At 31.2% G+C, this 15202-nt stretch overlaps 1 protein-coding gene across 1 annotated transcript in view; it reads left to right on the forward strand.

The window, feature by feature from the left end:
• Positions 1 to 7893: 7893 nt before the first annotated feature.
• Positions 7894 to 15202, forward strand: part of LOC137389111 (uncharacterized) — a 28208-nt gene continuing 20899 nt past the window's right edge. The window contains exons 1-6 of the mRNA XM_068075478.1: positions 7894 to 7956; positions 9479 to 9619; positions 10338 to 10450; positions 12799 to 12872; positions 12989 to 13147; positions 14467 to 14651. Coding sequence (XP_067931579.1) covers positions 7894 to 7956; positions 9479 to 9619; positions 10338 to 10450; positions 12799 to 12872; positions 12989 to 13147; positions 14467 to 14651 — 735 coding nt within the window. The remainder of the gene's footprint in view (positions 7957 to 9478; positions 9620 to 10337; positions 10451 to 12798; positions 12873 to 12988; positions 13148 to 14466; positions 14652 to 15202) is intronic.

The raw sequence follows: 15202 nt of genomic DNA on the forward strand, positions 1-15202 counted from the left end.
GTCAGGTTCCTTGTCAGTGTGTGGTTCTATTGTTACAATAGCCTAGTGAAATTCAGCTAGTAACTTACTTATGATGCCCATTGAGGCTGCATAGACTTTCATGCTCTGTTGTTCCTTCACTGTCTTCTGCACACTTTTGAGCCCCCTGCCTCCATCTTTTCTGCTAAGATATATTTATTTCTATATAAGATAAGTCCAGCAGCTAGCGAGTTGTTTTGTCAGCTTCCTTGATGTATCTCCCAGTTCACCTTATTATGCATGCCATAATTCACCATGCACCATAATTCACAATCATGGGTGAAAAGTGTTTAAATTGATGGTTCTTTAAAAATAGATGGTTATTTAAATACAAATGGTTCTTTAAATATAGATGGCTTTTTAAATATAGATGGCTCTTTAAATATAGATGGTTCTTTAAATATAGATAGTTCTTTAAATATAGATGGTTCTTTCAATATAGATGGTTCTTTAAATATAGATGGTTCTTTAAATATAGATGGTTCTTTAAATATAGATGGTTCTTTAAATATAAATGGTTCTTTAAATATAGATGGCTCTTTAAATATAGATGGTTCTTTAAATATAAATGGTTCTTTCAATATAAATGGTTCTTTAAATATAGATGGCTCTTTAAATATAGATGGTTTTTTAAATATAGATGGTTCTTTAAATATAAATGGTTCTTTAAATATAGATGGCTCTTTAAATATAGATGGCTCTTTAAATATAGATGGCTCTTTAAATATAAATGGTTCTTTAAATATAGATGGCTCTTTAAATATAGATGGTTCTTTCAATATAGATGGTTCTTTAAATATAGATGGCTCTTTAAATATAAATGGTTCTTTAAATATAGATGGCTCTTTAAATATAGATGGCTCTTTAAATATAGATGGTTCTTTAAATATAGATGGTTCTTTAAATATAGATGGCTCTTTAAATATAAATGGTTCTTTAAATATAGATGGCTCTTTAAATATAGATGGTTCTTTAAATATAGATGGTTCTTTAAATATAAATGGTTCTTTAAATATAGATGGCTCTTTAAATATATATGGCTCTTTAAATATAGATGGCTCTTTAAATATAAATGGTTCTTTAAATATAGATGGCTCTTTAAATATAGATGGTTCTTTAAATATAGATGGTTCTTTAAATATAGATGGTTCTTTAAATATAGATGGTTCTTTCAATATAGATGGTTCGTTAAATATAGATGGTTCTTTCAATATAGATGGTTCTTTAAATATTGATGGTTCTTTAAATATAGATGGTTCTTTAAATATAGATGGCTCTTTAAATATAAATGGTTCTTTAAATATAGATGGCTCTTTAAATATAGATGGTTCTTTAAATATAGATGATTCTTTAAATATAGATGGTTCTTTAAATATAAATGGTTCTTTAAATATAGATGGCTCTTTAAATATAGATGGCTCTTTAAATATAGATGGTTATTTAAATATAGATGGCTCTTTAAATATAGATGGCTCTTTAAATATAGATGGCTCTTTAAAAATAGATGGTTATTTAAATATAGATGGTTCTTTAAATATAGATGGTTCTTTAAATATAGATGGTTCTTTAAATATAGATGGTTCTTTAAATATAAATGGTTCTTTAAATATAGATGGCTCTTTAAATATAGATGGTTCTTTAAATATAGATGATTCTTTAAATATAGATGGTTCTTTAAATATAAATGGTTCTTTAAATATAGATGGCTCTTTAAATATAAATGGTTCTTTAAATATAGATGGCTCTTTAAATATAGATGGTTCTTTAAATATAGATGATTCTTTCAATATAGATGGTTCTTTAAATATAGATGGTTCTTTAAATATAGATGGTTCTTTCAATATAGATGGTTCTTTAAATATAGATGGTTCTTTAAATATAGATGGTTCTTTAAATATAAATGGTTCTTTAAATATAGATGGCTCTTTAAATATAGATGGTTTTTTAAATATAGATGGCTCTTTAAATATAGATGGTTCTTTAAATATAGATGATTCTTTCAATATAAATGGTTCTTTAAATATAGATGGCTCTTTAAATATAGATGGTTCTTTAAATATAGATGGCTCTTTAAATATAGATGGTTCTTTAAATATAGATGATTCTTTCAATATAGATGGTTCTTTAAATATAGATGGTTCTTTAAATATAGATGGTTCTTTCAATATAGATGGTTCTTTAAATATAGATGGTTCTTTAAATATAGATGGTTCTTTAAATATAAATGGTTCTTTAAATATAGATGGCTCTTTAAATATAGATGGTTCTTTAAATATAGATGATTCTTTCAATATAGATGGTTCTTTAAATATAGATGGTTCTTTAAATATAGATGGTTCTTTCAATATAGATGGTTCTTTAAATATAGATGGTTCTTTAAATATAGATGGTTCTTTAAATATAAATGGTTCTTTAAATATAGATGGCTCTTTAAATATAGATGGTTCTTTAAATATAGATGATTCTTTAAATATAGATGGTTCTTTAAATATAAATGGTTCTTTAAATATAGATGGCTCTTTAAATATAAATGGTTCTTTAAATATAGATGGCTCTTTAAATATAGATGGTTCTTTAAATATAGATGATTCTTTCAATATAGATGGTTCTTTAAATATAGATGGTTCTTTAAATATAAATGGTTCTTTAAATATAGATGGCTCTTTAAATATAGATGGTTCTTTAAATATAGATGATTCTTTAAATATAGATGGTTCTTTAAATATAAATGGTTCTTTAAATATAGATGGCTCTTTAAATATAAATGGTTCTTTAAATATAGATGGCTCTTTAAATATAGATGGTTCTTTAAATATAGATGATTCTTTCAATATAGATGGTTCTTTAAATATAGATGGTTCTTTAAATATAAATGGTTCTTTAAATATAGATGGCTCTTTAAATATAGATGGTTCTTTAAATATAGATGATTCTTTAAATATAGATGGTTCTTTAAATATAAATGGTTCTTTAAATATAGATGGCTCTTTAAATTTAGATGGCTCTTTAAATATAGATGATTCTTTCAATATAGATGGTTCTTTAAATATAGATGGTTCTTTAAATATAGATGGTTCTTTAAATATAAATGGTTCTTTAAATATAGATGGTTCTTTAAATATAAATGGTTCTTTAAATATAGATGGCTCTTTAAATATAGATGGTTCTTTAAATATAGATGATTTTTTAAATATAGATGGTTCTTTAAATATAAATGGTTCTTTAAATATAGATGGTTCTTTAAATATAGATGGTTCTTTAAATATAGATGGCTCTTTAAATATATATGGTTCTTTAAATATAGATGGCTCTTTAAATATAGATGGTTCTTTAAATATAGATGATTCTTTCAATATAGATGGTTCTTTAAATATAGATGGTTCTTTAAATATAAATGGTTCTTTAAATATAGATGGCTCTTTAAATATAGATGGTTCTTTAAATATAGATGGTTCTTTAAATATAAATGGTTCTTTAAATATAGATGGCTCTTTAAATATAGATGGCTCTTTAAATATAGATGATTCTTTCAATATAGATGATTCTTTAAATATAGATGGTTCTTTAAATATAAATGGTTCTTTAAATATAGATGGCTCTTTAAATATAGATGGTTCTTTAAATATAGATGATTCTTTAAATATAGATGGTTCTTTAAATAAAGATGGTTCTTTAAATATAGATGGTTCTTTAAATATAAATGGTTCTTTAAATATAGATGGCTCTTTAAATATAGATGGTTCTTTAAATATAGATGATTCTTTAAATATAGATGGTTCTTTAAATATAAATGGTTCTTTAAATATAGATGGCTCTTTAAATATAGATGGTTCTTTAAATATATATGATTCTTTAAATATAGATGGTTCTTTAAATATAAATGGTTCTTTAAATATAGATGGCTCTTTAAATATAAATGGTTCTTTAAATATAGATGGCTCTTTAAATATAGATGGTTCTTTAAATATAGATGATTCTTTCAATATAGGTGGTTCTTTAAATATAGATGGTTCTTAAAATATAAATGATTCTTTAAATATAGATGGCTCTTTAAATATAGATGGTTCTTTAAATATAGATGATTCTTTAAATATAGATGGTTCTTTAAATATAAATGGTTCTTTAAATATAGATGGCTCTTTAAATATAGATGGTTCTTTAAATATAGATGATTCTTTCAATATAGATGGTTCTTTAAATATAGATGGTTCTTTAAATATAGATGGTTCTTTAAATATAGATGGCTCTTTAAATATTGATGGTTCTTTAAAAATAGATGGCTCTTTAAATATAGATGGTTCTTTAAATATAGATGGTTCTTTCAATATAAATGGTTCTTTAAATATAGATAATGGATAAATATAGATATAGGTTTAGATAAATATAGATAAATAAAGGGAAGCTCACTTTGTCTTTGTAGCTTTAAAACCCAAGATATTTACAATGAAATAGTGAAAAAATTTAGTTAAACCTGGCAATAAAGTTAATCAGCAGGCACCCGACTCTTTGAAAATAAAATTTATTTGAGTTAATTAACTATAGTTACCGTAAAACCTCTAATTGAACGCCATGGCCCTCTATTTTTCAACCTCTCTCTTGATAGTGGGGGTTAATTGGAAATGGCATTTAGCACTAATGCAACACATAAAAGTTTGCTTAGATAAACGTAACCTTTGGTCCTAAACTTGCAAACCGGTTTTTATACGCAAGCCCTTCGAAGTATTAGGACCGCGTTCAACAAGGAACTACTATTAGCCTGAGACAGTTAGTAGTTATTTTTATGGCGTTGTTTTCAAAGTTTCATTTACCATCGTGAATTTAAACCAATTTTTCATATATGTACATACATGTACTTCGAAGTAGTAAGACCGCGTTAAACAAAGAACCACTATTAGCCTGAAACAACAGTTATCTTTATAGCGTTGATTTGAAAGTTCATCTACCATCGTAAATTTGAACCGTTTTTCTTATACATGTAGGCTACTTCGAAGTAGACAGGCCGCATTAAACAGAGAACTACTAATAGCCTTAGACCGTTATTGATTATTTCTATGGTGTTGCTTTCAAAGTTTTAACAAAAAATTTTAGAATTTGACAACGAGAAAATTAATTGGTGTTGATATAAACGATTCATTATTAATACGTATTGGTGGACGTTTTTCTACAGATCAGTTGATATTATAGGCTCGTAAAGATCAAATAATGTCAAAGTGGCAGTCAAATGGAGGCGGCGTTCAATTGGAGAGTGGCGGTATATTTTTCAACCTTTCTCTCAGGGTGGCGGTCAATTGGAGGTGACGTTCAAATAAGGGTGGCGTTCAGTTAGAAGCTTTACAGTATTTAATTAGAGTTAAATAACTATAGTTATTTAACTCTATAGTTAATTATAGTTAGAGTATAGTTATTTAACTCTATAGTTATTTATAGTTAGAGTATAGCGAGCTTAGTCTTGGAAGGTGTTTACTGATGTATTGATTTTAATTGATCATAATCACGACACCATCAAGAGCAAAATAACAATATTCAACAATTTCCAAGTGTGTAATTTATCAGTACAAAATACAAAGAACAAAAAATAGCGACAAAGCAAAGGAGAATAAAATAAAACTTACCTATTTGTTTCTTCAACTCTGTTCACTAAACAAAAAGCAAAACATGACACTTAGCTAAGGCTGACCATAAACTGGGCCCCAGTCCAATGTCTGTTAAAACAAATGTTGTAGCTAGCGCAATGAAGAGTACCGGTGTGTGCAAACTACAGCTGTACTACAGCTCTAAACTATACTCTGAGAAAGGGAACTTCCAAGGTATGAAGTATATAACTGTTTTTCTCATAACCTTATGTCTATTTAAGAACAAGAAAGAGATATAATAGGTTACACTCTAGACTAAATTATAAGAATATAAAGTAATTTAAGAGACTTGAAAAATAGTCACTCCTTTGTTCTCTTGGGAAGTGACTCTTCCTCTTAATCTGCTGACATGTCTGCTTGTCATGATGAAGCTATGCTGAATGAGCGAAGCATATGAGTGAATATGCTTCCTTTTATATTGGTTAAGAGTTAGCTTTGGTGTCCAGGAGTGAAACTAAACGTTTTAGGTCTTCACCCCCGAGCCTTGTAATTTCAGGAGTTCAGAGGTTCAATTTCAGGGGCTCTAATTTTAATCCCTGGTCTGGTGTAGAATGGTACCAGATGCGGATATTCATACTGTTGTGATGATTATTGATAGTATTGGATTATCCTACCAAGCAATCTTACAACGGTTAGGGAGTAAGCTCAGGTTTATTGTCACGAGCAGATGCACTGCTAAATTATTATAATAAACTCAGATAGGCCTAATCCTGATTAATGATTGTTTGAGTAGTCTGACTTGTTCACTAATGTATCAAGATTTTACAACTGACCTTCCTAGATGTGAGAATCTAGTACTATACTCTGAAATAAGGAATAGCTAAGGTATGTGGAAGGGGTTTTCCCAAGACCTTATGTTTATTAAATGAACAAGAAAAATATATAACAAGTGTACTTCAGACTAAGAATTATAAGAGTATAAAAGTAATGTCTGAGACTTAGAATATATTCACCCCCTTGTTCTGCGAAGGTTGACTCTTTTCACTTGTTCCGCTGACACGTCTGTCTGCTATGAAGAAGCTGTATTGAAGAGAGTGAAGTATGAAGGTGAATATACGTCCTTATATATCGTTTAGGAGTTAGCCTGGGTGTCCAAGAGTAAGCCATATCTTTCAGATCTCCAATTTTGGGTATTGTAGTTTTTGGGGTTCCTGGCTACGCCCTGTTGTATTTACGCCAGCGGGGTTTCATAATATTTGATCTTCTAGTTTTAATCCCTGTCTGGTGTAGATTGGTACCAGATGCGGATCTTCGTACCGCATGACGAAAGTTGTTATCATCTGGGTGTTGTCGTTGACTTGGGGTGTGATGCCGTTTTTAGGATTTTAATCTGGATTTTAATTACTGGCTTTTTTGCAATAATCTTGAATTTTCCAATGTAACGTTCTCAATGTTCAGACAGTGGAATGGGTGGGTTGTCACGCGATGGTACTAATCCCAAGGATGAGATTTGTGGATGTCGCAACTCTAGGAGTCTGTCCAGTGAGCCATGATGATATAACTTGTAATTTTCTTTACGTCTATTTGTACATGGCTGATATCAGATATAACAATACATTGCATGACACAGGTTGTTATCGTCTGGGTGTAGTCTGTCGCTGATTGAGGGTGCGCTAAGGCGTATATCCTAAATTGCATTCTTGCAGTAGTTCAATATGAGTTTCAATTACTAACTTCTAGCGACAATCTGGCATCTTTTTATGTAATGTTCTTATGTTCTAATAGTTGGATGGGTGGGTTGGCTTAAGTCGACATGTGATGGTGATATGTACAGTAGATGTCGGAACTTTGGAAATCTATTTATGTAAGCTGAATGGTGATATAACTTGTTATTCTCTTTATGTCTATCTGTATATGGCTAATATCAGACACATTAGCTCTAATGCATTTATATGCGCATATTGCCTACTTTTCACATTCCAAGTGAAGAGTGTTTATTTCTTGGTTACATAAGTAAATTAACAGAATAAAAATTTTCCAAGATTTGTTAGTATCATATTTTGTGAAAATACACAAATAGCCATAATTTAGAGAGGATTATAGCCTTATATAAGGATGTCACCTGAGTTAGTGTTTTATGCTCTTTACAAACTCAATGAAGCAAGTCAAATGCTTGCCTTCATATCTACCCACACGCGCCCGAAAGGTTTGAAAGACTTTTCTTGATGGCGTGCATGCTATAAGGTACAAATAGCTCTGGTATCGTATGATGTTCAGAGTTTGCTATTTACATCACTACATGATGGACAGGGTACAGAAGTATTTGCTGGTTGCCCTTGTCTGGATAGCTGCGAACGGAGTCATGGTAATTATTTACCATAATTTAGTTTAATTATTGGAATGGAAAATAGCACTTGGGTTCAGGTTGTGTTGTGCTACTATTTGGCAAATATTTTGTACTTTCGTTTTTACACTTAATCTATTAAAATTTTTTTATGCTGTTTCAGTAGAAATGTGAATTGGTTAAAACAGTTTTTTGTTGTTAACGTTATGTTGTGATGATTATTAACGTTGTCAACAATATCTTAATTTACATCTCATACTGTTTTCATGAAGTTAGTTTATTTTCATGAGAATTTTTGTAAAGTAGCATCAATGCCAAATCATATCTGATGAAATTAAATTTATAAGCTTGAACATGTTGACGCATGGACTATTTTTGAGTGTAAATATACAAGTACTGATGTCATTCATATAATCATAATCTAATACTTTACTATCAATTTAACTAAAGTTAAATGTAGAGCTGGAGGTTTTCAGCATTAATAAGTACCTAGTAAACCAGGTAAACTGTTACACACGTGTTTTTGTATTTTTGCGGTTACTAAGCCAACTCTTCAAACCTCAAACGCATACAAATGATCACAGGCTACCATAAAACCTCTCTTGCTACACTGAAGTTTTTTACTAGTAGGTAAGATGAAGTCATAGTTTATACCACAAACTTACTTCTAGATAAAAATGTTGAATAAGACACTAGTGAGTTTACACAGTAGTTCTTGTTCTTACCTCAGTCATATCCTGAAGACTTCATTGCAGTTAAGTGACTGAGATAGGAATTTACCATATATAAGATAAGGTTTCACTAACAACTCACCATGCATTGCAGTCCTTCTAAACGGTTTGTTTCACTTGGCACAGTCGGCCTCAATAAGAACGTTCATCTGTAAGAAATTAGTGTCCATAAATCTTTCGAAAATGATTTAGAAAATTCTTTTAGCAAGTAATTTTATTTACTTTGAAATTTTACTTGTAAGCTATTTGGGGTGGGTATGATCTTCTGTTTGGATTGGAAAATTTAGTTTACCACATCAGTCTTACTTGCATCTGAACAATTCCTCATGTTTTTAGTGATGAAATTTTGACCAAATTTGACAATCCAATTCAGTTGTCAGTGCACCTATGTCAACATGAGTTTTATTATTCTAACAATATTTAAACAAATTCACACTACTATAGATATATAGTTTCCTGTAGCCGTACTCGTAATCTAGATCAAAGAAATTTATTTGGAGTTGTTCCACCAAATTGAATAGATTCAATGCAGCTATAACAGATGAGTCACTTTACATAGTAAATATTTGCATTGTGTTTCATCTAGTTATCTATTTTTCTGTTATTTTATCACTTTCTGCACAATGTTGTACATAATCATAAAAATGCATACACCGCATATCTTATCAATCACATAGCTACTAATTTTATTGCCTTTTAGTTTGGCATTTTGCATGTTTTTCTTGCATGCTTTTCTCTGTGCTAATAGGAAGACTGACAGAACTTGTCTAGGCTGTTACACATGTGTATTTGTGTGTTTGTGGTTCCATCAGGTCTATGGGTGTGATGGAAGTATAACTTCCTCCAACTTCAATTTCATAAGCTATAATGGAAAAATAAAGCTCACAGTTCCACAGGATATTGTCGGATGGGACGCTACACTTACGTTTACCCACAGAACCACGAGTTTACGAGTGAGCTCATTCTATCTATCTATATCTGAAACTACAAATATACTCAATTGTAATATTTTAGTTCATAAGTTCAGAGTTGCAGTTCTTCGTTTTGATAAAACTATCATAGGCATAGATTAAACAAATTCAAATGGCGAAAATGATGGTTGCACTTCTGTTAACTAGCACATGGTTGCTTGTTAGAGCTGCGCTGGTAACATCCACATAGTGACTTTTTAGTGTTGTGCTGGTAATTACATCATAGTCACTGACTGGTGCTGTTCAGGTAAGCAGTTCAATGTCACTTGTAAGTGCTGTTCAGGTAAGTATTTCAATGTCATTTGTTAGTGCTGTTCAGGTAAGTAGTTCAATGTCACTTGTAAGTGCTGTTCAGGTAAATATTTCAATATCACTTGTAAGTGCCGTTTAGGTAATTATTTAACTGTCACTAGTAAGTGCTGTTTGAGTACGTAATGCCAAGTCACTTGTTATGACTGTGCAAATGAATGTCTTGTAGGCAAGTTAGCTAATGACAAACTTTATTAATGAATAGGTAATGTACATTAAGAAGTAACATGTAGTTCAATGTGACTTGTTTATGTCATGCAGTGATTAGATAATTGATTGTGTAGCTGTTCTTGGCTAGGTTGCAAGATCTACTCAGCACAAAGTCGTTCTGTAAAAGTTAGTCCTTAGTAACATATCTGCCAGTTGAGTGTAATTTGTAAGTACTCTGCAGACCAATGATGCTGTTGTAAGAAAGCTCAGCAATAAGGTGTACAGTTTGACCAATAAGGATGGAGAAGGTGTTATGGCAGCAGGAGATATATTTTATCTGGATTTTACTGTCAAGTAAGCAGACACTACTATGTGTCATTCTATGCACATTGCACTCATCAAAAGATGTCAGTCTGAACCATGTAAGATTAGACAACTCCAGATAAGTCTATTTATACTATTCGGCCCATTCACCAACATCTAGATAAATTTAATAAGTTTTCTGATTGCTGTTGTTATCAGGGATCCATCATAACTGTATTGTTACCATGGCAACTTGTAAAAAGTGCCAACAAATCCCGATACAATATTAAATATTATTAACTTGATGTTAATAAATTTAATAATATTTATCAAGTTTTATAGTTTATATAATTGTAACGTTTATAGTTAAGCCCCTTTCTATTCTGCATTATTAATTTGTACATGAGCATATTTTATCTATACTGATGATAACTTCAATTCATGAGATTTCAAGCAGCCTCTAGAGATTGTTTTATAAACTAATACAGGTTTGAGGTAATTCTGTGAGCCAATATCATATCATCTAATCAAACCTTACGTAAGCAGTACACTTTATAGTGTTACATGTAGTATGACGAAGGCTAAAGACAGCTTTATTAAACCATTGTTAACTGCTTTAAAGCTGTCATCAATTCAATTTGAATGATTACTTACTCAGTTATGTTTCTAATGCATGTACAGTTAGCAAAATCTTGGAGCCAAAGTTTTTCAATTTATTCAAATCCTAACAATTCCAGTCACCAAATAAAGCATCGTTTGCTCAAGAGCGTGCGTTTTTTACGAGTGACAATCCTTGGCATCAATATTGGGCAAATGATGCTTTGATTGGTGACTAGAATTGTTTAGATTTGAAAGAATTGAAAAACTTTGGCTCCGAGACTTTGCTAACTAACTTCGCATGCATTAGAAACATAACTGAGTAAGTAGTCGTTCAAAATGAATTGATGACAGCTTTAAAACAGTTAACAATGGTTTAATAAAGCTGTCTTTAGCCTTTGTAATACTATATGTGACATTAGAAAGTGTAATGCTTAAGTAAGGTTTGATTAGATGATATGACATCAGCTCACAGAATTACCTCAAACCTGTACTAGTTTATAAAACAATTTCAGTGACTGCTTAAATTATCATGAATAGAAATTATCATCAGTACAGATAATATATGCTCATGTGCAAATGAATGATGCAAAATAGAAAGTGGCTTAACTATAAACGTTACTATTATATAAACTTAAAAAATCCTTAGAAGCAATATTCATTCAGATCTTTTCCAAAAGAGGCAAGCTGTAAAAGTTTTAAATGTATCAGTGAGTGGACAGAACTTGTATATACTTGTATATTAGCTTATATGTTTTATTTTGTTTGCATATATACATGTAGTTTATAGAAGCAGTATACATACTTGCATATTGGTTTATATTATGCTTTCTGATTGGTAAGATAGATTTTATCATTGAACAACTGCTTATCCCATTACTTTGCTTTTTATCACTTTTTGTAAAGCTAGATATCAACTGTTTGAACCGGTAATCAAGCATAATATCTGTCACATAGCATGGTTACACTCAGATGAGCTCAGTTAAACGTACATTTTATGAGCAACATTTGAGTCAGAGTTGGCAACATTTGTCGTATATGTGTTCCAAGATTAAATACATGCTTTTGATATATACTCTTAATTATGATTTATTGACCAGCTTTGCTGGTTAAAATATTCTCGTTTTAAATCGTCTTGAAGTGAACAAAAAATGGAAATGTTCCCGTAGAGCAGGGGTTCCCAACCTTTTTCACTCAGTTCTCTCTATATGCCTTCGAATAAATTTGGTTCCTCCACACTTTTAACTCACATGATTAAAAACAACAGATACAAATTATAATTCTATTTTATTGTACATATCTAAACATTTAACACCATATTATTAATCTTTATACAGCCTGCGTACAACACACAACAATACATGACCTTCGGCATGGCGGTGAATTGGTTTATGACTAGGTTAACTTACTATCCAATCAAAATCTGATTGGATGTGTTGACATATATCTGGGTTCTGACTGCTAGCTCATTATTAGCAACTAGTGTTATAGACAAAAACAAAATGTTAAATGATGAACCTCAAACTCACACGGCATTGCAGTACATAAATTAAAAATGTAAAAAATCAGACACCTCTCTGTTCCCCCCTTGTATATTCAAAGTTCCCTTCTAGGGGGGAATTCCTCCCTGGTTGGGAATCCTTGCCGTAGAGGTAAGTATGAGAGCATGTTTTTATTCATGTTACTAATATGTAGTCGATTTTTCCCAACTGTTGTTATTACTTGATCAGACAGTTATATAACTGTCTGATCATTTGAAAACAACAGATTTTCCATGTTCATTTTAGATTTATATATTTTAGTTTAAACGGTATTGATGTTGATGGCTTTATCCCGTGCTTCGAGATAACCTATGACTATGCAGCTACTACTTACGGTTGGTATATAACGTAAAAAGGCTTCCAATTAATTCTATATTCACTCTTTTTTTGAGCTCAGTATTTATAGAAATGTTCTTTTTCCCTCTTTTGCATAGCAGTCATTTTTTTGTAGACTCTAACTATGCTTTGGCCATTGAGTACTCCTTCCTTTTCTACGAGGCTCAACGGTCAGGCGTTCTTCCTGTTGATAACAGAATTGCCTGGAGAGGCGATTCATCAGAAAATGATGGCAGTGATGTTGGCCTTGACCTAAGTGGAGGCTGGCACGATGGTGAGTCAGTTTTTGTGTAAACAGCCTCATGTGTCAGCCACTCAAATTTTGTATTATACATCATCAAATGCTTATAGTTCATTAAGGGGTACCTGCATTATGACGCAGCATTTCTCTTGCTGTACGTCATATGTCACATGTCACACATTACCATTCAAGTCACATAGACCAAATGTCACTTAATCTCTCATTCACTACATGCCACCTGATTCAAATTAGTTGTCACGAAATTGGATATATATATAAGCCATTGTCACATGTCACCTGATACAAATCATATGCCATGTGTCACCTGATGTAAGTCAGTCACTATTTACCACCTGATACAAGTGGCATGCAACGTGTCAACTGATATGAATCACTTGTCACATGTGTTATAATGCCAGCCAGTTGGTGTTAACAAGCGTTATATGTTGCCAAATACCAGCTTTTTGGTACATGTCGGTATGCAGTTAGAAACTTGCCAAAAATTTATTTTCAGTGTCTTGAAAAAAAATTTTTCAATGCAAATAGCTACCTAAGTTTTATGAGAACAATCCATAAACACATTTCTCTAAAGGCAATTATCTTTATGGGAAGGCATTGCAAGGGCGTTGTTTGCAGTGGGCTTCCTATTTCACATTAAGCAAACCTTAGGTAACGCGTAGAGCTCTCGCAGTCTGCTCTTACAACTTTTCCATCACTCAATAATTTTTTAACGTCATGGAACAAGGCACTTATTATAGTAAAGCTTATTCTGCAATTTCATATGCTGGTCAGATTGATGAAGTTGGTAAACTGTCAGTGTCATAAATTGAGTATTACCAGTTTGAGTCCCATTTTTCAGAGAGACATTTACACGCAAAATTACAAGATGATTAGAGTTTTATGATAAGTATATGCATAGGTATATACCTGTATATACGTAGATATGTACATATTTGTACATATATATAAATACATGTATATATATATACATACATAGATATATACATGTATATATCTACATATATACATGTATATCAGGTTTTTAGTTTTATCAATTGCCTAGAATAGCAAAGGCAAGCAGAAATATTTGTACATGTATATTGTCAGAAGACGTCACATCATTGCAAAGTATTGAAATTATTAAATAAAGATACATTAACTAAAATAAAAAACTTGAGACTGCAGACGTGTTTCATATAATTTAATAAATCAAAATAATATTTTAAGGAAGTCATGGTTGGCCAAAAAACAACAAAAATCATATCCCGTAACGTGTTTAAAGCTTGTGACTAACTACGCAGTTAAGATCTATATGTTGATTGTTAATGATCGTTTTGGAATGGTGATTTCAGCTGGTGACCACGTAAAGTTTGGGTTACCAATGTCTGCAGCTACAACCATGCTTTTACATGGCTTGATATTTTTTGGCGATGCCTACCAGATGATTGGACAATACGATGAAGGACTCAGACAAATTAGATGGCCACTCGATTACTTCATGAAGTGTCATCAATTGACGGATAGATTTTACGCACAGGTAGAGTAACAAACAGCGTACATTTATGTCTATGGCCAGCACCAACTAGTGGACTTTGTGCTTGTCTTTAGACTATCTGTGTGTAACTCAATTTTCTTGTAACTTTAGAAGGTTTTTTTCGATGGACTTCAAAAATAAATATAGGTATTATAAACGAAATTGGGGTAACTATTTATATCCTTTTTGTAAGCCTATTTTTGCAGCTAGGTGCAAGTCTATTTGTCAAGGCAAATTTTAATCTATGTGCCTCCAGAAACATTTGTATAATCGATAGCCTCAGCGAACATAGATTTGATATGCATAGCCGATAGCCTCAGAGAACACAGATTTGATATGCATAGCCGTTAGCCTCAGAGAACACAGATTTGATATGCATAGCCGATAGCTTCAGTGAACACAGATGTGATATTTTTGCTCTAGAAAAAAGTTTACAGTCTCATTTAGCTATTATTGACTTCTTTAATTACTTTTTATTTTATTTACGGTAAGTTTGTAGGTTGCTTGGAAGTTAATAGCATACTTTCCCACGCCTTTTTATAGCAGCAAACAAT

This window comes from Watersipora subatra, chromosome 1 (genome assembly GCF_963576615.1).
Source record: "Watersipora subatra chromosome 1, tzWatSuba1.1, whole genome shotgun sequence".
Lineage (NCBI taxonomy): Eukaryota > Metazoa > Bryozoa > Gymnolaemata > Cheilostomatida > Watersiporidae > Watersipora > Watersipora subatra.